General features: G+C 44.2%; 1 protein-coding gene across 1 annotated transcript; it reads right to left on the bottom strand.

Moving 5' to 3' along the window:
* Positions 1-734: 734 nt before the first annotated feature.
* Positions 735-27,766, bottom strand: LOC309568070 (indolethylamine N-methyltransferase-like; the record flags this gene model as incomplete). Its single annotated transcript, XM_082273640.1, has 3 exons — positions 735-1,158; positions 23,523-23,730; positions 27,616-27,766. The coding sequence occupies 3 exons, from the start codon at positions 27,764-27,766 to the stop codon at positions 735-737; spliced, it is 783 nt and encodes a 260-aa protein (XP_082129766.1).

Below are 27,766 nucleotides of genomic sequence, written 5' to 3'. Positions count from 1 at the left end.
AAAAAAACATGTGGTGATTAAATACCACCAAAGAAAATCTCTATTTATATGAAAACAATTATTAAAAAAAATTAATGTGGGTACAGTGTTGCATGACTGTGCAATTGTCATTCAAAGTGTGACAGCGCTAAAAGCTGTAAGTTTGCCTCGGCAGGAAGGGTGTAAAAGTGCCCAGAAGGCAAGCGGTTTAGGGAAAACAACCCAAATAGTTGGTAAATGTAGCTGCCATCCAGGACCCATCCCTGCCATCCTGTACAACACTTATTAATTGAATCTCTTCTATATTTTATCTCCTCATAAACTATTAATGTTTAGGTGCTGAACCTGATAATGTTATTTTTTTCTGTTTTCTAATATATTATCCATACACTGTATCTGATATTGTATTTTTGTATAATCTTTATCCATATTCTGATGAGAGCAACACCGTAAAATGTCCTGAAATGCGTTGCGTTACCAATAAATAGATAAAAAGATATGTTGTATACATAAAAGGTTTACAATATCGTTCCAAGACAAGTCAACACACATTTATATTCTGAATGATCTTTATTAAGATAGCGACATTTGTTAACACAATTTAACACAGATTAATGCAAAATGACTTTTCTGACTTTAGCACAGCTGCTGTGATTTCTGACTGCTATTATTGGGTCAATGATTATTTCTATTTGTTGCCTGTAGATTCCTTGTAAGATTTCCACACTGACATTAATGCTATTGGCTCCAATCATCTATTCCCCTTTGCGTCCTACAATGAACATCATAGCTTTATAATCAATGAGATCGCTGACATTGCTTCTCTTCTGCACTGCACAGAAATCAACGACCAAACCCACCTTACCAAATGCATTTTTCACAAACTCCTCATTATATTTTAAACAATGGAGCCGTTTTCCTGCAACAATAAAGTAAGTTATATCTAAGGACGCAATAAGTATAAGCTTGCCTCCGGGTTTTAGCAGCTTTAATGTCTTCTCCAGATTCTTAATGTATTCATCTTCATTTTTACTGATGATTTCCAATATCCAAGCACTGATAATGCAGTCAGCAAGTGGTAATAGCACCGGGGAGGTTATGTTTTCCTGTTCATAATTACATTTCAAAATCTGCGAGACGGATGACCTTAGGCGCATTTCTGTTTCCTGAATTTGATCTCTGAAAGAAAAGAAAAAAAACTTAAAGTAAAATTTAACTTCGGTCCATCTTCTTGCTCCGGGTCACCTGAAAAACGATTGGATAATCGCAATTTTTTTTTTTTTACTTACCTTGTTTTAGAAGATTATATACTTACCTTTCTTCCTCTTCCTCCCTCGGCGGCCACGGCGAGTCGTCATTCCTGGCTTGCAATGATTCCTGGGAGCTGAAAGTCATCGCTCCCAGGAATCAATGCGCCTGCACCGACCCCGACGTCAGTTCCGGTGCAGGCACGTCATACCTTGCTAAACAGCTTCTGGGCATGCCCAGAAGCTGTGCAGGGATGACGCTGTAGCCCCCCGGAAGTGACGGCGGGGCCGGTGCAGTGCATCGTGGGACCGAAGAGGACGCAGAAGAGGATCGCGCTGGCTTCAGCTGTCCACACCTGAGATGGCAGCGCTGAACAATACATTTTCAAGGTAAGTATTTCTTCTAAAAGGTAAGTGCAACCCAAGACAGTTCAGAGGCTATCCATTGTGGAATGCACTAGCCCTGACTGTCCCGGGGGTATTTTTATGTATTTTCTTTTGTTTTAGGTGGAACTCCGTTTTAATATACACAATACAGTAAAGATTTCAATATACAGTGATATGGCATGATGAGCGATGCTGCCAAAATTCGGTTAGACTGTAATTTGGTAAGTTAAAATAAAATTGTCATACTAGTGTAACACTTCCCCCATAGGAGTTGCTGATGTCAGGGTGTGCACAGCCAGTCACACAGCATTTCCTTCTTGTATCCAGACACAGTGATCAGAACTTTGGCTTGTTTTTTTTTGTTGTTGTTTTATTAGGGGATGATAACTTGGATGGGGTAAGGGATTACAGGATACCCAACTTTAAAAAGGCCAACAATCAAAACCAGGAACATCTTCCTCACTATTTAACCGGTTGCCGACCGCCGCACAACTATATACTGCGGCGGTCAGCCCCGGCCAGGCAGAGTGACGTATCGGTACGTCACTCGCCTGTCACTGACTTGCGAGCCTATCGCGGGCGGGCGCGCGCCCGCCGAGGCGCGCGCCCGCCGCGGCTCGTTCACAGGCAAGTCAGTGCGTGTGACCGGCGGACTCTATGTCCGCCAGTCACACTGCGATCGCTCCTGTGAAGGGAGAAAGACAGAGCAGCTTGTGTAAACAAGCTGCCTGTCAGTTCTCCCTGTGTAAAAGTGAAGATCTGTCCGTTCTACTATGTAGAACGGTGGATCTTTGCTTTTACACCAATAGGAATGTCCCTACACAGTTAGAATCACGCCCCTAGGACACACTTAACCCCTCCCTGTCCAATAAAGTTAACCCCTTCCCTGCCAGTGTCATTTTTGCAGTAACAGTGCATATGTATAGCACTGATTACTGCAGTAATTTCACTGGTAACCCCAAAAGTGTCAAAAATGTCAGTCAAGGGTTCGATCTGTCCGCCGCAATGTCGCAGTACCGAAAAAAAATCGCAGATCGCCGCCATTACGCGTTAAAAAAAAAAAACACCAAAAATGACAAAAATCTTTCCCTTTGTTAGTAAACGCGATAACTTTTGCGCAAACCAATCAAAATACGCTTTTTGTGATTTTTTTTACCAAACATAGGTAGCATAAAACAAATTGGCCGAAAAATGTTAAAACATTTTGATTTTTACTTTTTTTTTTGGGGAATTTCATATAAAAAAATGTGAAAAATATTGTTATTTTTGCAAAATTTACGCTCTTTTTTTGTTTATAGCGTGTGATCAAAAAATCGCACAGGTGATAAAATACCACCAAAAGAAAGCTCTGTTTGTGGGAAAAAAAGGACGTCAAATTCGTTTAGGTACAGCGTCGCACGACCGCGCAATTGTCCGTTAAAGTCACGCAGTAAAAAATCGCAAAAAAACCCCTGGTCCTTTAGCAGCCAAATCCTCCGGGGCTTAAGTGGTTAAAGATTCCACTTCTTCCTTCCATCTACACAAACTTGGTTCTCTTATACAGCTCCTACTGGTTCACTCCTGGGGGAACTAACAGTCTCTAGTTAGTTCAGCAACAGCCCATTACAGGCTAGGAACTTGAAGTCAATTGGTAAAGTAGCAATGTGGAGTGAACAGCATCTTACACATATCTTTTAAATAAATACCATGTGAGATGTATTATAAAGTGCTAAGTGATGTAAAACTCATTATCATAGATACATAAATCCAAAACTTATCCAAAAAATATCCACGAATATAATAAATTATAAAGTGCTAAATATTGATGCTATTAAACTCATTTGTGTAAACATATAGTTATTTCAATGTTAAAGTGTCCAGTGCTCGGTGACAATAAATATGAATAAATTAATTTTCCTCTTCATACAAAAAGTGCTCAGTGCTTGTCTGCTGTCTTACACCAAATATTGGGATGATCAAAGTGCTCAGTGCTCATGCGTCCGGGTGCTCCCCTCTCAGTCTCCTACTCACCGGACTGTAAGAGAAATCAAGCCTTATTAGCATAAACAACGGCCAGGAACCCAGGAAAGCACCAGGTTAGCAGCACCTCAGATCAATATCTCTTCACACTCAGATCGCAGCAGTTTCCGATTCGTACTATCCAGGAATAAATCCACCATACAAGTCAAATGGAGAGAGACCTCATTGTGCAGTATTACTAACTTTATTAAAGATTAATTAAGATTGCGCTTACAGCGTTACAAATCAAATATGCGGTATCGGCTCCTATCTTGGGGACACCAAACTTTCCTATGCGTTCCACTCGCTCAGACCGGAAGTGACGTGGTGCGTGAGAGTAACGGCTTGACGTGTTTCGCTCTGCCAATCAGAGCATTCTCAAAAGCAATCAGAATCCTTTTGAGAATGCTGTGATTGGCAGAGCGAAATGCGTCAAGCCGTTACTCTCACTCACCACGTCACTTCCGGTCCGAGCGGGTGGAACTACTCACTGTTTCCCCTTGCTCTCTCCACTGCCTCTCTGGTTAGGGTCCCTCCAAATTCCTGCTGTGGTGGGATCCTTCCAGGCCAGCCTCCCCAGCCCCTCCCTGGAAGCGGTCCCTCAAGGGCCACCGACAAACTCTCTTCAACACTGCTTCTCCATGTTACACCCAACTCCCCCGCTGGCATGGCTCATGTCTATTTATAGGCTTTTTAGTACCCTGCCAGGCCCCCAACCTGGGGATTGGCTAAGGGCCCCCAAACAATCAAGGAAACCTCTCCTAGCTTCCACCCACTATCTTCCAGCACATTTTCCAACATTCTAGAAACGGCGGGGGGGGGGGGGGGATGGGGGCATCAGAGATATTCTAGGATAAGTCAACCAGCACTGGCCTTTAATAACCCTGACCCAGATCCAGTGACTCAGTAACTCTTCAACACTGCTTCTCCATATTCCAACCGACTCCCCTACTGGTATGGCTCATGTCTATTTATGAGCTCCTTAGTTCCTTGCCAGGCCCCCAACTTGGGGATTGGCTAAGGGCCCCTAAATATTCAGGGAAACCTCTCCTAGCTTCCACCCACTATCTTCCAGCACATTCTCCAACATTCTAGAAATGGGGGCCGGGGGGGGGGGAGGGCATCAGAGAGCTTCCAGGATGAGTCATCCAACCCTGGCCTCAAATAACCCTAACCCAGATTCAGTGACTCAGGTGGGCCAGACTATAATTTTCCCACTCTTACTTCTAGTAGCACACATTAGAAGGTGCTACAATAGGATTTTGAAACTGAATTGCATTGCAGTCAATATGAGGTCATATTTTATGTTTAAATTGGGTCCTCTGGAGGGCTGCTGGACAAGCTATTGTCACTGAAAATTAGGTTATATTTTATGTTTAAGTTAGGTCCTCTGGAGGACTGCTGGACAAGCTATTGTCACTGAAATTTGTTTGCTTGTTTTTCCTTGAACTGGTAAGACAATGGGGTTGGTTTACTAAAGGCAAATAGTCTGTTGACTTTTCAAATGAAGTTGCACTTTGCAAGGGCATTTTCCCCAGGGCTTAGTGGACGAGGTGATATTTCAATTTGCAAAGAATACCCAATCACACACAAAGAAAAAAAAAAAAAGCATTTTTACTTGCATATGATTGGATGATGGAAGTCAGCAGACCTTAACTTTATTCATTAAGTGTGGGGTAAAATTTCCTTGCAAAGTACAACTTCCCTTGCAATGTCTGTTTGTCTTTAGGAAATTAACTCTAAAATACTAGCATTCTTAAAAAACAAAGAAGCAATACAATATGTGCATTTATTTTAATGTTATTTGATATTTCTAAAGTACAATACATCCAAACACAGTAAATGGCTCTAGCTGTCTCTTTATCACACACAGTTTATTTCTTTGGTCAGCACCTGTTAAGTTTAACCACTTGCCTACTGGGCACTTAAACACCCTTCCCATCCAGGCCAATTTTCAGCTTTCAGTGCTCTCACACTTTGACTGACAATTGCGCGGTCATGCTACACTGTACCCATATGAAATTTTTATCATTTTTTTCACACAAATAGAGCTTTCTTTTGGTGGTATTTAATCATCTCTGGGTTTCTTATTTTTTACAAAAAAAAAGAATAAAGACAGAAAATTTTGAAAAAAAAAAAAAAAGTTTTTCTTATTTTCTGCGAGTAAATTTTGAAAATAAATTTTTCTCCTTCACTGATGTGCGCTGATGAGGCGGCACTGATGGGCACTGATAGGCTGCACTGATGGGCACTGATGAGGTGGCACTTATGGGCACTGATGAGGTGGCACTTATGGGCACTGATAAGGAGGGACTAATATGCCGCACTGATGAGCACTGATAGGCGGCATTGATAGGCGGCACTGATAGGTGGCACTGATGAGCACTGATAGGCGGTACTGCTGGGCACTGAGAGGTGGCACTGAGTGGTGGCACTGCTGGGCACTGAGAGGCAGCACTGACGGGCGGCACTGATGGGCACTGATAGGCGGCACTGATGGGCACTGGCGGATGGCACTGATGGACACTGACGGGTGGCACTGATGATCACTGATGGGCGGCACTGATGGGCAGCACCATCAGTGCCCACACTCAGTGCCCATAGTGCTGCCAGTCAGTGCTCATCAGTGCCTAGATGAGCAGGCACTGATGGGCACTGACTGGCAGCACTATGGGCACTGATCATGGGCATTGATGGGGGGCACTGATGGCGGGCACTGTGGGCACTGATGGTGGCAATTTGTGTATGTTTTTTTACCTTTAGTAATCAGGGCACTGGTGATCGGTGCCCTGATTACATTTCTTCTGTGTCCCCGGCGCTGTGAGGCTCCCCCTCCTTCCTCACACTGCAGGCTCCGTGTGAGGAAGGAGCGCCGGCGATGAGAGATGATCTCATATGTTTACATATGAGATCATCTCTCATTGGACGGCTTGATCACGTGGTGAATGGCCGCTGTGATTGGCCATTCACCACGATCTGTGGACACGGCCGACACAGATTCTCCCCGAAGCGCGCTCGCGGGAGCGCGCGGGGAGAGTCTTTCTGGGAGGCCGTTTAAAAACGGCCTCCCGAAATTTCAAGTCCGCGCTGCAGCCGTATATAGGCTGTAGCGCGGATGTCAGGTAGTTAACCTGCCTAATAGTACTTTCCTGTGCATGGTATGGCAGCTTACTGATGGGTCAAACCTTACAGGACTACAAGACTGACTCCTATATAAATAAAAAACTCTACCTAGCACCAGAATTCTTATTTTTTATCCCCAGGTCAATAGGATGCAGCTACTGTCCCTAGCAAGAAATGAATTACTAATGAAATACATTTTTGTACTATTTTTACCCTTACCTGTCTGCTTCCTTTGGTATTTTTCAGGCAAGTTCTCTGAAACTCTCCTCCCTGAATTCCTCATACCACAGGTGCTAAAGGCGTCCCTCCTGAGGAACCCTATTCTGGTGGTCTTGGGGGTAACAGAGTACTGTGGTGTTCTATCATTGAAGCACAGGACACATGTTACATGCTTTTATTTCCTCCTTCTCTGTCCCCAAGCCTCAATAATGGTTGGTGTTGTTGCGATAGTTCCACACGATTGGCTAAGCCCAGTCATCTAACACTGCTGTTTTGGCCAGATGAGGAGGTGGGCTATGGTCTGACAGGGGTTGGGGTTTTAAAGTAAGTAGAGTTGAGCGGACACCTGGATGTTCGACGGGTTCGGCCAAACTTCGCAAAAAAGTTCGAGTTCGGGACCCAAACTTAACCCGAACTTGACCCCGAACCCCAGTCAATGGGGACCCAAACTTTTGAGCACTAAAATGGCTCTAAAAAAGTAATGGAAAGGGCTAGAGGGCTGCAAATGACAGCAAAATGTTTTTAAGAGCATGGCAAGGACTCTGCAAACAAATGTGGATAGGGAAATAACTTAAAATAACATAAAATACATAAAAATAAAAAATAATAATCTTGATCTAGGAGGACGAGGTCCATATGGAGTAGGAGGTTGAGGTGGCGGTGGATGTGGTGGTGTAGGTGGAAGCGGCGGTGGAGGAGGACGAGGTAGCCAACACTGGTTTTTGTTTTTAATTTTATTTTTTTTAAATGAAAGGAAAAGGGGCATCATTTTGGTCCCCCTTTACCTCATGGGATGGGGACAGGGATTATAACTTGGTGTAGGCTAGTTATTAGCAGTCACAGGGTGAGGTAAAATTGTGGCTGGGGAAAGTTTAGTTGACCTTTATGACCTGGGGTTATTCAGCCGCTGTTCCCGCTCAAATTTCACCTTTGTGTTTTGCAAAGGGGAACAATGTATATATATATATATATATATATATATATATATATATATATATATATATATATATATACGATTTGTTCTGTGTTTTAATGTTGTTCTGGATAATTTTATTAAGTTGAATTTGTTTAATCTTACAACCTGGGTCGTAGTGACCGGGTTGTTTTCAGTGTTTTATAATATTGTTGAAAATCTTTTATCACGTTTGTTTAAATAAACAAATAATAAACGGCCGCGGCCTTAAAAATTTTACAACCACATGTTGTGTGGTGTCTCATTATTGTTAATTTATTATCTGTTATATATTAATAATCTAGGAAGTCCTGTCTACTATTCCATTAGGGTACACCCCAAAAGAATGAGAAAGATCAAAAATACAACAATGGCTGGGTAAGACCAGTATACATGTCTATTCTGCACAAGGTACGGACAAGGGCAAGTTCCGGCCATGTGCCCAATTTGGAAACCCAGAAGTTGAAGGGGGCAGACCCGTCATTCAGTACGTCTAGACGTGTGCACACATGCTGCTCCACCATGTTGGTGAAATGCTGCCTCCTGCTAGGACTTTCCATATCAGCTGGTGGTGCTGGTTATTGTGGCGTGTTGACAAAGCTTTTCCACATTTCGGCCATGCTAGCTCTGCCTTCTGAGGTGCTGGCTGTGCCCCGGCTCCATTGGCTACCTCTTCCTCCTTCTCTGCCTTCGCCTTGTGCTTCCACTGTGCCCCTGCTGTCAGGTGGGAATGCCACCAGCAGCACGTCTACCAGCGTACGCTTGTACTCGCGCATCTTACGATCACGCTCCAGTGAGGGAATTAAGGACGGTACATTGTCCTTGTAACGGGGATCCAGCAGCGTGGCCACCCAGTAATCAGCACAAGTTATAACGTGGGAAACTCAGCGGTCATTGTGGAGACACTGCAGCATGTAATCGTTCATGTATGCCAGGCTGCCCAGAAGCAACGAAAAGCTGTCCTCTGTGGGAGGTGTATCGTCTGTGTCCTCTGTATCCCCCCAGCCATGCACCAGTGATGGCCATGAGATGGTCTCGGGGCCACCCTGCTTTGAACATGGTTCCTCCTCCTCCATCTCCTTCTCCTCATCCTCCACCTCATCATCCTCCAGAACTGTGCCCTTGCTGGACAATTGTGTACCTGGTGTTTGTGGGTGTAGGAACCCATCCTCTGAGCCACTTGTGAATGACTGCCCTGAAAGCCTTGGAAATGATCCCTCTTCCTCCTCCTCCTCCTGTGCCACATCCTCTTCCATCATCGCTGGAATAGTTTTTTCAAGGAGGCATAGAAGTGGGATAGTAACGCTGAGAACGGCATCATCAGCACTGGCCATGTTAGTGGAGTACTCGAAACAGCGCAACAAGGCACACAGGTCTCGCATGGAGGCCCAGTTATTGGTAGTGAAGTGGTGCTGTTTCGCAGAGCGACTCATGCTTGCGTGCTGCAGCTGAAACTCCACTATGGCCTGCTGCTGCTCACACAGTCTGGCCAGCATGTGCAAGGTGGAGTTCCACCTTGTGGGCACGTCACATATGAGGCAGTGAGCGGGAAGGCCAAAGTTATGCTGCAGCGCTGACAGGCGAGCAGCAGCAGGGTGAGAACGCCGAACATGCGCACAGGCGGCCCGCACTTTCTGCAGCATCTCTGACATATCGGGGTAATTTTTAAGGAACCTCTGCACCACCAAATTCAGCACATGCGCCATGCAAGGGATGTGCGTCAAACCGGCTAGGCCCAGAGCTGCTATGAGATTTTGCCCATTATCGCACACCACCAGGCCGGGGTTGAGGCTCACTGGCACCAACCACTCATCGGTCTGTTGTTCAATGCCCCTCCACAACTCCTGCGCGGTGTGGGGTTTTTTCCCCCAAACAGGCAAGTTTTAAAACTGCCTGCTGTTGTTTACCCCTGTCTGTGCTGAAGTTGGTGGTGAAGGTGTTACGCTGTCCGGGTGAGGAGGCGGTAGAGGATGAGGAAGCGGAGTAGGAGGAGTTAGCAACAGGAGGCAAACTGAAGCGCCCTGCAATCCTCGGTGGTGGAAGGACATGCGCCAAACTGCTATCCACCTCAGGCCCAGCCGCCACTGCATTTACCCAGTGTGCTGTTAGAGAGATATAATGTCCCTGACCGTGCTTACTGGTCCATGTATCCGTAGTTAGGTGGACCTTGCCAGCATTTCAAAGGCCAGGAATTTTGAAATGCTGGCATTCAGGGCCAGGGATCACGGGTGGGTAGGGAGGTACTTCTTCTTCTGCTCCAGTGTTTGGGAGATAGAGAGCTGAACGCTTCCATGGGACATTGTGGAGATGGTTGGTGACCCAGGTGGTGGTGTTGCTGGCAGATCCCCTGTTTGCGGGGTGGTAGGTGCCACTGTCACTACAGAGATGGATGAAGAGGCCGAGACTGCAGAAGAAGAGGAAGCAGGAGGAGCCAGAGACCATGGCTTCTAAGGGCACACGAGTTAAACCCTTGTTGATTGGCTGCCCTGCAGCTTTTTTAAACGTGCCATTTAGTTGCCAAACACCGAACTCGATTCCGAACATACAGTAAAATGTTTGGGTTCGGGTCCGGGTACCAAATACCCTAAAGTCCGGTACAAAACCGAACTTTACAAATCGGGTTTGCTCAACCCTAAAAGTAAGGCTTTTAAATATGGAGGGCAGCCAGGGCAGTCACATTTTATCTTGATAGATTCTGCACTACCTGCTCTTTTTTGCTTCTGGTATTGGTAGGTTCTTGCTTCATGTCTGGAGATCCCGTCTCAAGCATTTCAATTTTATCCCTATTCACAAATACATTTTTCTAAATGGATAAAGCAATAATAGATCATTCATATATAAGTATTGAAGAAAATATGGAGAAGAGCATTTTAAACAGTAAAGATTAGACATGAACTTTACTTTGTTGCAGCTCTTTTCATCATAATCATTATCATTATCTCTCTAGGGATTAGATTTCGTCTCATTCACATTATTGGAGTTAAAGCTTAAGGGCACGGTCTGCTCACTAGAGTTGGACCGAACACCCTCCCGGTTCGGTTCATGCCAAAACTCTCGAACATCAAGAACATTTTGATTAGACATGAACATTGCTTTGTTGTGGCTCTTTTCATCATTATCTCTATAGCGATAAGAATTCCTCTCATTCAGAGGTAAAGAAGATCAAGGGCAAGGTCTGCTCACTATCCCTCGCTCTCTCATCATAGTGCCAGTAGACACAGGTTGCGTTCTCACAGACATAGCTGGCTGTCTGGGAAGCAATGCTGGGCATGCGGCAGCCTGGCTCTTCAAGGCAACTTTGTTTTTGTAAGCTGTCTGTCCAAAGTCTCAAGAGAAAGAGAGACTGATAACACACAAGTGACGGTTATGATATATCTTACTGTAGAGCAGGGGTGTCAAACTCAATTTTATCGCGGGCCGCATCAGCATTATGGTTGTCCTCAAAGGGCCGGTTGTATCTCTAAGATTAGATGTCCAGAGCACCCTACGGCCCCTTACACCCTTACATGAGATGTCAAGAGCTTCCCCACCATCAGAAGTCCAGAGTCACCCACCCTTCCTTACATCACAATGCACCCCCTTACCTTGTGCTGCTGCCAGGAAAAAGATGCGGTGGATCTGGGAAGAAGTTTAGGGTCTGGAGGAGAACCAGGAGGGCTGGAGTCAGCTTCCAGAGTCTGCCTCTGCCTCCCCTGGTCTCAGCATTCAGCAAGGTGGTGTTGCAGCTGCACAGAGAGGTGCAGAATCTGTAGGAGAAGTTCTGCTCTCCTCTCTGCTGCTGAGCTGACTGCTGAGAAGGGGGGGGGGGGATTTGGGAAAAGACAAGCCTTTCTGCAGCTGCACAGGGAAGTGCTGGATCTGGCAAAGGAGTTCTCTCCTCTCTGCTTCCGACTACTGAGACAAGGTGGGGGCAGAGAGACAAGGAAGGTGCTGCAGCTGCAGGAGAGGTGCCACATGAAATGGCCGGGGGGGCCGCATTCGGCCCGCGGGCCTTGTCTTTGACACCTGTGCAGTAGAGCAACCAGTCAGGATTCGTTTGGGGATTGTCCCCTACAGCGTTTTTGGCTTTTCATTCATTTCTGGTAAGCAGCCACTCCTTACCTTCACTTCACATCTTGGGAGTCTTTGGGTCTGCGTGTCTTCTCTATTAGAAGCAATTTGGAAAGCATCACCTTCTCTGTTGCACATTTTTGGACTTGTTCATTATTTTTGTTTGTATACTTTTTTTTTACTTATGGAATTATTTTGAGGACTGTTTTTCTATCACAATTTTTAAATGAACTTGTGTCTCATTCATTTATGATAAGCGCTGCACATTGTTTTGTAAAGAAAAAAACGATCCATATCCCCAAACACCATAACACGGATAGGGAAGAACAAACACTGTGTAGCAAAGCACCCTGTAGGACCTTGCTCGTGCAAATTTACAGGCAGTAGATCTGTGATGAACAGATATTAAATATGGCCTGCTCACAAGGGCATGGAATACATCAGACGTCACTAGGAGCAACACTCACCGAGTGATATCAGAAACGTTATCCACAAGGTCCCTAGTGAACAAATACATAACAAAACATCAAATTTTATTTTTTGGATGGTTCAGTCTGCAAGGTAATGTCAGCAAAAAAGTTGCCACAGCAGGTCACAGACATGATATCTCTCCCTCCTTTCAGGCCTGAGGTAACATCTTAATTGCACTTAAAAACCACTTAGGACATCCATGGATGTCCTTGAGTTGAAGTGGTTATACCGGGATGATGCCTGCAGCTACAGGCATCATCCAGGCATCAAAACTTGCAGCCAGCGATTCTTTCATAAGCAGAAGTGATTTGAGTGGCTGAGCGGCCATTGGATCACTTCTGCGGGCAGCTGAAGTGGGTCGCTGTGGCCAGCGAAGAAAGCTGCACTTAACAGAGAAAGAGGAACTGCTGTTGTTCCTTCCTCTCTGTGAAGGATTTCATCACTTCCGGTTTTGGCTTTTCGTTTGCCTGCCCGTTAGTGGCCAGGAAAGCAGCCGATCAAGCTGATCTATGTCTGAACGGCTGCATTGGAGGCCTGAGGAGAGATTTGAGATCTAATAGACCCAGGGCCGGTGCTAGACTATTTTACGCCCTAGGCAAGACCAGCTACTTGCGCCCCCCCCCCAAAAAAAGGGAAGGGGTTAAAAACTTCTCTATGTCATACCCAGTTACCCTGATCCGATGGTACCTCCATGTTATGCTTTCATACCCAGTGACCCCCCATATTCCTCCATGTCACACTCGGGGACCCTAATGTCCCTCCGTGTCACACCCAGGGATGTTTTTCTATGTCACATCCTATATTCCTCCATGTCATGCTGTCATACACACTGACCCTGATGTTCCTCCATGTCACACCCAGGGACCCCTGTGTTCCTCCATGTCATGCTGTCATACTCAGTGACCCCAATGTTCCTCTATGTCAGACCCTGATGTTTTTCCATGTAACAGTTGGGGACCCTGATGTTCCTCCATGTCACACCTGGGGACCCTGATGTTCCTCCGTGTCACACTTGGGGACCCCAATCCCCCATGGCACACCCAGGGACCCCAATTCCTCATGGCACACCTTGTGACCCCTAACTCCTGTTACACCCGGTGACCCCTATCCTCCATGTCACACCTGGTGACTCTGATTCCCCATGGCACACCTGGTGACCCAAATTCCCTTTCATACCAGGGATGCTCCATGTAACACCCAGGGACCCCGATCCCCTGTTCTGGGGACACTAACTGGGCGGTATGAAGAGAGTGAAGAGAGTGGCCCCCACTCTGCCCTCCTTCACAGTGATCCTGCTTATTCCTTCTCCCAGGACACTCCTCTCCTGGACCACAGTGCTCACCACAGCTCCAACCGGCTCATGGTGGAGGGAAAAGCAGCAGTCAGAGAGCTCCGCATGTCCTTCATCACCAACCTCCTCAGACCATTCCGGTGCCTCGTCGCTTCTGCCCCAGTAAAGGTTCCGCCCTCCAGTGCCGAGCTCCAGCTTAGGTTCAGCTCTCCTCCGCTCCCTGCTTAATACCAAACCCAGGGAAATGAATGGCTGCCTACCAGCTCAGTGTAGAGAGTCACTTCCTGCCTGGGGTTAAGGCCATTCAGCTCCTGTTGAAGAGGATCATCATGCAGGCAGCACTCTGGTGGGCTCCATTCCTGCCTCTTGGGGCCCCTCCAACAGTGGTGGAAAGCCAGGGCCTGATAGTTCTGCCACTGCCCAAGACACCTGGCATCTTTCTCTGTCCCTTCTTCCTCCCCTACCGCCACCTCTCCCCTCAGCTCACAATAAACATTCATGATGGAGAGAGAGTGCCGACTCCTGGCTGCGCCCCTAGGTGGCAATGCGCCCTAGGCGGCTGACTAGTTTGCCTAGTGGAAGCACCGGCCATGAATAGACCCCAGATCTCTCCATAAAGGGGACCTGTCATGGCTCAAGCTGTCACAAGGGATGTTGTTCATCCCTTGTGATAGCAATGAAGGTAATAAAAAAAAACATCCCTGTTCCCTCGTGCTTACATGCAAATATGAGCACATACATAGCTCCTGCCGCATATGTAAACGATGATCACACCACACCTGTGATGTATCATAACAAATGTCAGCACAAGAGCAATAATTCTTGTTCCAGACCTCCTGTGTAACTCTAAACTTTGGAGAATTTTAAGTGCTGTAGTTAGGCGCCATTCCACGGGCGTATGCAAATTTTAAAGTGTGACATGTTAGGTATCTAGGAAAAGATAGCCCAGTCACCGCACACCTTACCCAGTCCAAGTGGTTAGCCTGTGCACTGAATAGCATATGAGTCTAAGCCCCTGAAATGCAACCACAGTCAAGAATGTCACGTGTAATGTAGCAATAATGAGAATTGATAGACATTTTAGAGGCATGCATACACAGGTTCAAAAAATAAATAGGGACTAAAATAAATAAGTGAAACAATAAAAAAAAAAAAAATGTTGCATTAAATCTGACATCTCTGCACCATGGTGTGAATGAGGACTAAAGGCTAATGGTAGAAATGTTTTTAATCCTGATCTGATGAAATGTGTATGAAAGGTAGGTGATACTTTCCTCAATACTGGTATAGACTATAATCCAAAAAACTGGTGGTCTCCAAACCGCGACCTGAGAGCCAGATGCAGGCCTTTGGCTGCTTTGGGTACTCTTGCACCCACTGATACCAAGAATGGGGCATAATTCCTCCCACTGACACCAATGAAGGGGCACGATCGCTCCCAAAGGACACCAATGATGGGGCACAATTTCTCCCAATCACACCAACAGTGGGGCACAATTCCTCCCACTCGCACCGATAATGGGGCCTTATGACACCAACGATGGGGCCTGATTACAGCAACGATGGGGCACAACTCCTCCCACTGACATCAAAGATAGGGGCATTGTTTTTCCCACTGATGTCGGGACCTTCTCTACTCCCAATGTCCACAGTCCTGCCCTCCTAAAGTCTGAAGGACAATACACTGGCCCTTTGTTTATAAAGTTTGGAGACCATTGGTCTATACCAACATGCAGAGGAATCACTCCATTGGAGATTTTTAAGGCAGCAATATGGTCATCTTATGGTACCACCTTGACACATGACAGGGTCAGTCCTGCTGCCCTTACCACCATGGACTTGGACATGGAGATCTGTGGTTCTCGCTTCTACTAATAATTAAACTCTATAGGTTATTTTTACCCTGTTTTTAGATTGTTATATCCTATCAGTATGATGCCATACATACAGGGCCGGATTAAGAGCATCAGGGGCTTGGTGCTGAGGATTTTGAAGGGCCTTAAGGGCCGTGCCTTGGCATGCACCCAGAGGAGGAAGGGTGCAGCCATGCATGCCTAATTCCACATGGGATGCTGTCTCTGAAGCCCATAAACACATCCATGCATCGGCAACTGTCCCTCCTTGTCTGGCCTTCGTGCTGTGTGGGGAGGTTCTGAGGGAGCTGCCTGGGGAAGCGAGCATAGAAGCCAGACTTCTGTGTTTACAAGTGACAGAAGAGCGGTAACAGTGAATATGGCCAACCCGGGGCCTATATAAAAGGTAGGGGCCTGCATGGAGCTGCAGCTCCAATAGCCCCTACGTTAATCTGGCCCTGCATACATACTCTACATGCTAAGAAAGGACAATGACCAAAGGTAAGTATACAGTTTTCTGATTTGTATGTGTCTTTCAATATTTTATATTTCAGTATCTACTTTGTACTTTCTAAAGCTAGCTACACATGGATCAAAATTATACCAATTTAGCAGGGACTGACAGAATTTCGACCTACGTATGGGCACTATGGTTGTACAGAAGTCGATCTACTGATTGACTTCTGTACAACCACCCTGTAGAATTCTCCACGCTCAATCGGCGCTGCAGGAAGACAACGACACAGCAGGGAGGATTCCATCATCCACCTTGGGTGTGGATAGGAAGTCAGTTTTTTTTTAATTCAGCCCGCTCATCCATGGGCAGCCCAATACACTACTCTAATACCTACCAGTTACTCCAACAGACCTAGAAAGCACATTCACTAGTTTTATATCTACTCATATACTTATTTTCAGTTTTGCAGAAACACACTATAGTCCATTTAACATGGATTTCTATGGATCGCTTTCACATCTGTGCATTTTAATGAAAGGGCCAGGGATTTATTTGGGGGTTTCTGGTTCAATAGACTCAATGGATCAAAAATGTGTACTGAAAAATGCTAAATGCACCTGGGATATGCAAACTGCAACCTGCATCGGTGTAAACCAGGTCTTAATCTGAGTCTTTTAATCTGCATAGAATTCAGTTTTAATATATATATATATATACAGTGGGTACGGAAAGTATTCAGACCCCCTTAAATTTTTCACTCTTTGTTATATTGCAGCCATTTGCTAAAATCATTTAAGTTCATTTTTCCTCCTCATGAATGTACACATAGCACCCCATACTGACAGAAAAACACAGAATTGTTGACATTGTTGAAGATTTATTAAAAAAGAAAAACTGAAATATCACATGGTCCTAAGTATTCAGACCCTTTGCTGTGACACTCATATATTTAACTCAGGTGCTTTCCATTTCTTCTGATCATCCTTGAGATGGTTCTACACCTTCATTTGAGTCCAGCTGTGTTTGATTATACTGATTGGACTTGATTAGGAAAGCCACACACCTGTCTATATAAGACCTTCCAGATCACAATGCATGTCAGAGCAAATGAGAATCATGAAGTCAAAGGAACTGCCTGAAGAGCTCAGAGACAGAATTGTGGCAAGGCACAGATCTGGCCAAGGTTACAAAAAGATTTCTGATGCACTTAAGGTTCCTAAGAGCACAGTGGCCTCCATAATCCTCAAATGGAAGACGTTTGGGACGACCAGAACCCTTCCTAGAGCTGGCCGTCCGGCCAAACTGAGATATCGGGGGAGAAGAGCCTTGGTGAGAGAGGTAAAGAAGAACCCAAAGATTACTGTGGCTGAGCTCCAGAGATGCAGTCAGGAGATGGGAGAAAGTTGTAGAAAGTCAACCATCACTGCAGCCCTCCACCAGTCGGGGCTTTATGGCAGAGTGGCCCGACGGAAGCCTCTCCTCAGTGTAAGACACATGAAAGCCCGCATGGAGTTTGCTAAAAAAACACCTGAAGGACTCCAAGATGGTGAGAAATAAGATTCTCTGGTCTGATGAGACCAAAATAGAACTTTTTGGCCTTAATTCTAAGCGGTATGTGTGGAGAAAACCAGGCACTGCTCATCACCTGTCCAATACAGTCCCAACAGTGAAGCATGGTGGTGGCAGCATCATGCTGTGGGGGTGTTTTTCAGCTGCAGGGACAGGACGACTGGTTGCAATCGAGGGAAAGATGAATGCGGCCAAGTACAGGGATATCCTGGACAAAAACCTTCTCCAGAGTGCTCTGGACCTCAGACTGGGCCGAAGGTTTACCTTCCAACAAGACAATGACCCTAAGCACACAGCTAAAATAACCAAGGAGTGGCTTCACAACAACTCCGTGACTGTTCTTGAATTGCCCAGCCAGAGCCCTGACTTAAACCCAATTGAGCATCTCTGGAGAGACCTAAAAATGGCTGTCCACCAACGTTTACCATCCAACCTGACAGAACTGGAGAGGATCTGCAAGGAGGAATGGCAGAGGATCCCCAAATCCAGGTGTGAAAGACTTGTTGCATCTTTCCCAAAAAGACTCCTGGCTGTATTAGATCAAAAGGGGGCTTCTACTAAATACTGAGCAAAGGGTCTGAATACTTAGGACCATGTGATATTTCAGTTTTTCTTTTTAATAAATCTGCAACAATGTCAACAATTCTGTGTTTTACTGTCAGTATGGGGTGCTATGTGTACATTCATGAGGAAGAAGAATGAACTTAAATGATTTTAGCAAATGGCTGCAATATAACAAAGAGTGAAACATTTAAGGGGGTCTGAATACTTTCCGTACCCACTGTATTTATATATATATAATACATCTCGTTATATATATATATTTTTCACATTCCGCTTTATAACATTCCCAATAAAAAAAAAGTAAAAAATCTATTTTTTTTTCATCACTTTAGGCCAATTTGTATTCTGCTGCATATTTTTGGTATAAAAAACCCCCAATAAGTGTATTTTGATTGGTTTGCGCAAAAGTTATCGCGCCTACAAACTAGGGGAAAGATTTATGTCATTTTTATTTATTTATTTATTTACTAGTAATGGCGGCGATCAGTGATTTTTAGTGGGACTTCGACATTGCAGCGGACAGATCGGACCTCTAACTGACATTTTTTAATTTTTTGGGGGGACCAGTGACATTACTACAGTAATCAGTGCTAAAAATATGCACTGTTACTGTAATAATGACACTGGCAGGGAAGGGGTTAACCAAGGGGTGATCAAAGGGTTAAATGTATGCGTAGGGGGTGTTTTCTAACTGTGAGGGGGGTGGGCTTGAGGAATCAACACAGATACCTGTGATCCTAAATAGGAGGATCATAGGTGCTCTGTACTGATTCCTGAGAGAACAACGCTCTGCTGTGTTTATAACAGCAGACCACTGTTCTCTCTTTACAACCCCTTTATTCAACCACATTACCTATATATGTAGAAAAAATAAGGTGAATATATATGCAGATAAAAAGAGAAAGATAATGATAATTTTCTATATATATATATTTTTTTTTTTTTTTCAGAATTGTCGCTCTTTTTTTTGTTTATAGCACAAAAAATAAAAAAATTGCACAGGTGAATAAATACCACCAAAAGCGAGATCTAATTGTGGGGAAAAAAAGGACATCAATTCCTTTAGGCACAGCGTCGCACAACCGCGCAATTGTCCATTAAAATAACGCAGTGCAGAATCGCAAAAAAAGTGGCGTGGTCATTAAGGGGGTAAAACCTTCCAGCCCAGAAGTGGTTAAACAATGTGAATTGGCTTTTTCAGCACAGTAGATAAGGAGAGCCCGAATAAAAACAATTATAAAGAGCTGAGAGCTCCATCGGCTGGATGGAAACATACAGTGGGTACGGAAAGTATTCAGACCCCCTTAAATTTTTCACTCTTTGTTATATTGCAGCCATTTGCTAAAATCATTTAAGTTCATTCTTCTTCCTCATGAATGTACACATAGCACCCCATACTGACAGAAAAACACAGAATTGTTGACATTGTTGCAGATTTATTAAAAAAGAAAAACTGAAATATCACATGGTCCTAAGTATTCAGACCCTTTGCTGTGACACTCATATATTTAACTCAGGTGCTTTCCATTTCTTCTGATCATCCTTGAGATGGTTCTACACCTTCATTTGAGTCCAGCTGTGTTTGATTATACTGATTGGACTTGATTAGGAAAGCCACACACCTGTCTATATAAGACCTTCCAGATCACAATGCATGTCAGAGCAAATGAGAATCATGAGGTCAAATGAACTGCCTGAAGAGCTCAGAGACAGAATTGTGGCAAGGCACAGATCTGGCCAAGGTTACAAAAAGATTTCTGCTGCACTTAAGGTTCCTAAGAGCACAGTGGCCTCCATAATCCTCAAATGGAAGACGTTTGGGATGACCAGAACCCTTCCTAGAGCTGGCCGTCCGGCCAAACTGAGCTATCGGGGGAGAAGAGCCTTGGTGAGAGAGGTAAAGAAGAACCCAAAGATCACTGTGGCTGAGCTCCAGAGATGCAGTCAGGAGATGGGAGAAAGTTGTAGAAAGTCAACCATCACTGCAGCCCTCCACCAGTCGGGGCTTTATGGCAGAGTGGCCCGACGGAAGCCTCTCCTCAGTGTAAAACACATGAAAGCCCGCATGGAGTTTGCTAAAAAACACCTGAAGGACTCCAAGATGGTGAGAAATAAGATTCTCTGGTCTGATGAGACCAAAATAGAACTTTTTGGCCTTAATTCTAAGCGGTATGTGTGGAGAAAACCAGGCACTGCTCATCACCTGTCCAATACAGTCCCAACAGTGAAGCATGGTGGTGGCAGCATCATGCTGTGGGGGTGTTTTTCAGCTGCAGGGACAGGACGACTGGTTGCAATCGAGGGAAAGATGAATGCGGCCAAGTACAGGGATATCCTGGACAAAAACCTTCTCCAGAGTGCTCTGGACCTCAGACTGGGCCGAAGGTTTACCTTCTGACAAGACAATGACCCTAAGCACACAGCTAAAATAACGAAGGAGTGGCTTCACAACAACTCCGTGACTGTTCTTGAATGGCCCAGCCAGAGCCCTGACTTAAACCCAATTGAGCATCTCTGGAGAGACCTAAAAATGGCTGTCCACCAACGTTTACCATCCAACCTGACAGAACTGGAGAGGATCTGCAAGGAGGAATGGCAGAGGATCCCCAAATCCAGGTGTGAAAGACTTGTTTCATCTTTCCCAAAAAGACTCCTGGCTGTATTAGATCAAAAGGGGGCTTCTACTAAATACTGAGCAAAGGGTCTGAATACTTAGGACCATGTGATATTTCAGTTTTTCTTTTTTAATAAATCTGCAACAATGTCAACAATTCTGTGTTTTTCTGTCAGTATGGGGTGCTATGTGTACATTCATGAGGAAGAAGAATGAACTTAAATGATTTTAGCAAATGGCTGCAATATAACAAAGAGTGAAAAATTTAAGGGGGTCTGAATACTTTCCGTACCCACTGTATATTTGAACTTTTCAAGTACAATATTTCAAAGTTACCTGACTAAAAACATGAAAAAAGTTTGTATTTAACCACTTGCCGACCAGTCGCCGGCAGGTCGGCTCTGTCCCGTGAAACGACGCACATGTACGTCATTTCGTGGGAACGCTAGTAGGGGGGCGCCAATTGGCCACAGAGAGAGCCAATCAGCGGGTCCAGAGGCCGCGATTGCCGCCGGGAACCCGTGATCGCTCCCCGTGGAATGGCGGTCTGCCGTTGTAAACAGTGGCGGCTTGTGCATAGAGGGCGCCAGGGCGCCGCCCCCCCCCCCCCCCACCCCTAAAAAAAAGAAAGAAAAAAAATTGCAAAACGAACAAATAAAGTTTTGAAAAAAAAAATGTGTTCGCCGCTACAGCGGCCTATGTGGTGGCTGTGGGGGGGGGGGGGGGGGGTTTACGACCCAGAAGAGGCGCCGATTGGCTGCCTTCTGGGGGCGTAACCTGGGCGCAAGTCATTGCGCTTGGACACCCCCACTTTCCTGATATCCTGACTGTGATTGGTCCAGTCTACAGCCTGGACCAATCATCATCCAGGACATCCCATGGCCCCATGCTGACCCCGCTGACGTCGCGTGCGTCAGTCACGCTGCCGTACCGACTGGAGTGGACACTGGACGCGGTGGACCGGCATTGCAGAGAGCGGAGCTGAGAGGAGACCGGAGAAGAGGAGAGGGAGAAGCCGCCGTGACTCACAGGGCTCCAGCATCCAGGTAAGTGCACTGCTCTGTCGGGCATGCACGCATAGCTCTGCATTGGGGAACATGTATACTGGTGGTCACTGGCTGCACTGGAGGCACGCACGCATAGCTCTGCATTGGGGGACGTATACTGGTGGTCACTGGCTGCACTGGAGGAACGCACGCATAGCTCTGCATTGGGGGACGTATACTGGTGGTCACTGGCTGCACTGGAGGCACGCACGCATAGCTCGGCATTGGGGGACGTATACTGGTGGTCACTGGAGGCACTGGAGGCACGCACGCATAGCTCTGCATTGGGGGACGTATACTGGTGGTCACTGGCTGCACTGGAGGAACGCACGCATAGCTCTGCATTGGGGGACGTATACTGGTGGTCACTGGAGGCACTGGAGGCACGCACGCATAGCTCTGCATTGGGGGACGTATACTGGTGGTCACTGGCTGCACTGGAGGAACGCACGCATAGCTCTGCATTGGGGGACGTATACTGGTGGTCACTGGCTGCACTGGAGGCACGCACGCATAGCTCGGCATTGGGGGACGTATACTGGTGGTCACTGGAGGCACTGGAGGCACGCACGCATAGCTCTGCATTGGGGGACGTATACTGGTGGTCACTGGCTGCACTGGAGGAACGCACGCATAGCTCTGCATTGGGGGACGTATACTGGTGGTCACTGGCTGCACTGGAGGAACGCACGCATAGCACTGCATTGGGGGACGTATACTGGTGGTCACTGGCTGCACTGGAGGCACGCACGCATAGCTCGGCATTGGGGGACGTATACTGGTGGTCACTGGCTGCACTGGAGGCACGCACGCATAGCACTGCATTGGGGGACGTATACTGGTGGTCACTGGCTGCACTGGAGGCACGCACGCATAGCTCTGCATTGGGGGACGTATACTGGTGGTCACTGGCTGCACTGGAGGAACTATTTAGGAACACAGGTCTCTGTGTTCATGCAGCAAGCCCACCCCCCACACAGTTAGAAAGAGCATTTAACCCTTTGATCACACCTGGTGTTAACTCCTTCCCTGCCAGTGTTATTAGTACAGTAACAGTGCAAAAGTGTCAAAAATGTCAGTTAGGTGTCTGATCTGTCTCCCGCAATGTCGCAGTCCCGCTAAAAATCGCTGATCACCGTCATTACTAGTAAAAAAATAAATAAAAATAACATAAATCTTTCCCCTAGTTTGTAGACGCGATAACTTTTGCGCAAACCAATCAAAAAACGCTTATTGCAATTTTTTTTTAACAAAAATTTGTAGCAGAATACAAATTGGTCTAAAATTATGAAATTTTAATTTTTTTATTTCATTGGGAATGTTATATAGCAAAAAGTAAAAAATATAGTTTTTTTTCTTTTTCAGAATTGTCGCTCTTTTTTGTTTATAGCGCAAAAAATAAAAATCGCAGAGGTGATCAAACACCACCAAAAGAAAGCTCTATTTGTGGGTAAAAAGGACATCCATTTTTTTTGGGTACAACATCGCACGACCGCGCAATTATCAGTTAAAGTAACGCAGTGCCAAAATCGCAAAAAATGGCCTGCTTATTAAGTGGGAAATTCTTCCAGTCCAGAAGTGGTTAAACAACTGAATAAATGAAATATACTCAAAACCAATAAAAGTGTCTTTTAAAGAAACAATCTTCTGCAACCTAAAATGCAAAAGTCAGAAAGTGAGGAATGATTAGGGGACAAGTCACCTCGTTCCTTCTAACTCAGCTGCGGCTGCTGATGTATGCGACCAATCATATGCTCCGGTACGGTCATGTAGCCATCTTGTCAGTTCCATGAAACATTTCTCTTGGAATTTTAATATAACAATTTTTTTGAAGAAACCGGAGCAGGCATAAAGATGGTGAATGATGGAACCAATGCTGATGTCAATCATAAATGTACCCTTAACATGACCTGCAGGGATAATACAGATTCAGATGTTATTTTCCCAGAAGATTTTACTGCCAATAAAGAGATTTCATAACAATTGGCATTTAATGACACTGCTAGGTGAATATAGCTTTAAAAACTTTTTCCCCACCAATATTTGATATGGTCATGGGATTCCCTGCTAGGCCCAGCCACCATTATATGTCACATTATCTTCCATATATGTCACATTATCTTCCGTTATATGTCACATTATCTTCCATTATATGTCACATTATCTTTCATTATATGTCACATTATCTTCCATATATGTCACATTATCTTCCGTTATATGTCACATTATCTTCCATTATATGTCACATTATCTTCCATTATATGTCACATTATCTTTCATTATATATCACATTATCTTTCATTATATGTCACATTATCTTCCATACTGTATATGTCACATTATCTTCCATTATATGTCACATTATCTTCCATTATATGACACATTACCTTGCCAGATGAGCAAGGTGCTGAGATGTAGTGAAGGTAAGGGGAGTATAAAGAGGTCAGGGGACACAGTCACTTTGCTCTACATTTGTTATGATCTTTTGTTATGCTCCATTCACACTTGCCCGATTTCAAAATTGTGCAATTTCCATTGTGACTTTACAGTGTGACTTAATGGGACTTTGATGCCACTTTGGGTATGCTACTTTGGGCAAGTGCAACTTTGGCTTTGACCATGTGACTGTGTGTGCTCTACAAAGTCACACACACACACACACACACACACACATATATATATATATATATAATTTTAAGGTTAACATGGAAGTCTATGGCCCTCATGTCGCATGAAAGTCAGACCAAAGTAGTGCAGGAACTACTTTAATGTCGCTGTGACTTTAAGGCCTCATGCCTACGGGACGTTAAAAAAAAAAAAAAAAAAAAAGCTGCAAAGCCAGTACTGACACCAGGAAAAAGCAGCTGTAAAAACACGCTTTTAGTAGCGTTTTGCATTGGTGCTAATGCACATTTTGCCGCATTTAATTACGTTAGCGTTTAGCAGTGTTTTTCTGCCCTCTTCTATTTCCTAAAAGCAGCCAGAAAAAACACCCTGTATGCACGAGGCTTAAATCACACAAATATGAACGGTACTCATTGAAAAAACATGGGGTGCAACTTGTCATGTGACTTTGGGGTGCAAAGTTGCATGACAACTCGTACAAGTGTAAACTGGGCCTTAAAGTATGATAATGTTTGTAAATTAACCTTTTGCAAGCAAATACATAAAAAGTGATAATATGACTAGGAGTGACACATTCACCAAAGAAAACAAAAAAAAAAACAGTCATATAATTTGGACTCCATCGTCGGTAATCTTCTTTTCTTTCCCCTCACCCCCCATTCTACCTTCTACTTTCTACTGTCCTCCCCCCCCCCCCCCCGTATCTTACCCATCCTGTTCTAACTGCTGGAAAAGGGAAGGTACAGTGGGCAGACAAAGATGTTCAGCACTTTACTTTCTTATGTTCCAAAGCCAAGTCACACATGACTAGTTTCACAATGGGCCTCATATAGAAAATTCTGTGCCTTTACTTACTGTAAGCCTATAGGCCTTTTTTTCTCTCTAGTTTTGCATATGGCTCTAACAACTATGTGCGGCCTTATTTTGTTCACCTGTGTTTTAGTTATATTTAAATGTAACTACTGTTCTCTTCTACTGTATCGCTTTCCGTGTTTCAATAAATTTATATTTGTAAAAAAAAGAAAAACTGTCATAGGAAATACATTATCATTTGTTATTGTCTCATCATGATGTGGTACCAGTTTATATGGAAGAGCCCTGGGGCCATCATAAAAAAATTTCAAAGATTTCTAAGTTTGAAAATATATATATATTTTTTTTTCAGATTTCTGAGTTTGAAAATCAGAATCATGAGATTAAAAGTCAGAATTCTGACTTTCAAAGTCAGAATTCTGACTTTTAATCTCAGAATTCTGACTTTTAATCTCAGAATTGTGTTTAATAAATTTTAGCATGGTTTTTTTGGGTATGCGATTCCTTAAGGAGTTTATAGTTCAGTTTTAGCCATAATCCCTAAATATCTTTGAAGAAAGAGGTTTGGTGCCTCAAGTCAAGGTTTGTGGGACTTTAAAGGGGCTGATATACACAAAAGTATTTTAAGTATAAATATAATATTTATTTCAAAATAACATAAAAGAAATTATCATACATTTCTGGTTTAGCAGAACATATGTTACATGTGATGTATGGGCTAAGAACCCATAGGTGAGAGTGAAGGAGAATAGTATGAAAAAAGTGACATGGTGGAAATGTGACATTAGTCTCTCTCTTGTGGTCCAAACGTCTATGGTTGGCGTTGGATCTTTGTTTGAGAGAGTATTTAGATTCCTACGCGTTTCGGCGGGGGGCCTTTGTCAAGGAAAAATGTCAACCATCTCTGCAAGATATGTGAAATGGTAGTAAGGGTATTTAGTTTTTTGACCATCCTGAGACATTTGTTTCATGGTAGGTCATGTGATACATACTTAGATAAAGAATTGCCTGGGCCTGCTTGCGGTCCTCCGGTCCTCATATGAATCAACAGGATATAGCTACTGGGATATATAAGGTGGCGGTATTAGTATATGTTTGTATGTTTATAGTACATGTGCCAGTGGTATTGGTTATGTACTTACTGGTTAAGTATATTCTCTAGACCAGTTGAGGGAAGAAGGTATTGGATCAACCCGTATTAGGTCAGGTCTGTATATGGAAGGGAGTATTTGGTTAAATATTTAAGAACAATATTTACTTTTATATGTTCCATATTGTTTTAGTACTTACTTTGTGACATAGAATTATATAAGCAATATTGGTTCCAGCATTTGTCCACTAGGTGGCGTGTTGTCCCGACTGGTCTTGTAATGCTATACAGTTCCAGTGGTCTCCACTGTGGGGTGCTGGTCCAACTGTTCCTGTTAGTTTTGTCCTTTGGTTAAGGGGGAAGAAGGGTGGAAGGTCCGAGTAGCGTGGTCCGAGCGTCCTCACCGTCCCTCAGCTCGAGGGAAGTGAAATTTTAGCATGGTCCAAACTTGTAATCTCAGAATTCTGACTTTCAAACTCAGAATTCTGTAAAAAAAAAAAATATATTTTTTTAAACTCAGAAATCTTTGAAATTTTTTTTATGATGGTCCCAGGGTTCTTCCATAAGTTTATGATCCTCTTTTAAAATATTTTTTTTAGATCAGCCTGCCACTGTTCATCTCTCCACCTCACGTTGGAGTTCTCCATTCCTTGATTGTGCCATTGGATGGAATAAATGGCACGGAGGATTCATCTTGAAGTTGTTGGTTGCCTCCCAAGACAGCTTTTCACAATTAAAATTTTTGAAAAGCCCACTGGAGAAGTTTTTAAAAATAATTTCTAGAACCCAACCTTGATTGGTACTTGTCTAAATCCTTATCCTGGACTTGCTTACACCAGGAACATTAATTACCCAAAAGTAGACCTCATTCAACCAATTATACAACATCAGAGGGCGATTGTCTGCTCCAGAGGAAGCCCCATTTTTTGTGTTAATTGTTGTTATTTAATTACAAATTGAATTTAATTTTATATAATTATGTATACATTAATTTTAATATCCATCATATATATAAAATCTCAATCAAATCTATTTAAATTGCAACTTGTAACACAACAAAATGTGGAAAAGTTCAAAGTGACGTAAATAACTTTTTCTATAGAAATAGCTTGATTTTTGAGCCAGAAATAAAGCATTCTCCTGCTACCAGCAATGGGAAACTATGAAGACAGAGCTATGGGAACCCCCACCACTGTGAGTGATATCCTTAGATTTATTACCAAAATTTGTCTTTTTTGTTAAATATATCAATATATTCTGTACATACCGCTGCTGAGCTGATTGTAAATATTCGCCATTGGAAATTTTAAAGTATCATCTGCAAAGACCATGTCCTCCTTATTAGAGAAATATGAATCCAGATAATGTCTGGTATCCATTCCATGTACATGATAGAGTTCATGTGTTGTGGAATCCAT

This window comes from Pelophylax lessonae, assembly GCF_965119305.1.
Source record: "Pelophylax lessonae genome assembly, chromosome: 12".
Classification (NCBI taxonomy): domain Eukaryota; kingdom Metazoa; phylum Chordata; class Amphibia; order Anura; family Ranidae; genus Pelophylax; species Pelophylax lessonae.
Note: the sequence above shows the minus strand (reverse complement) of the source record. Positions and strands in the feature narration are given on the sequence as shown.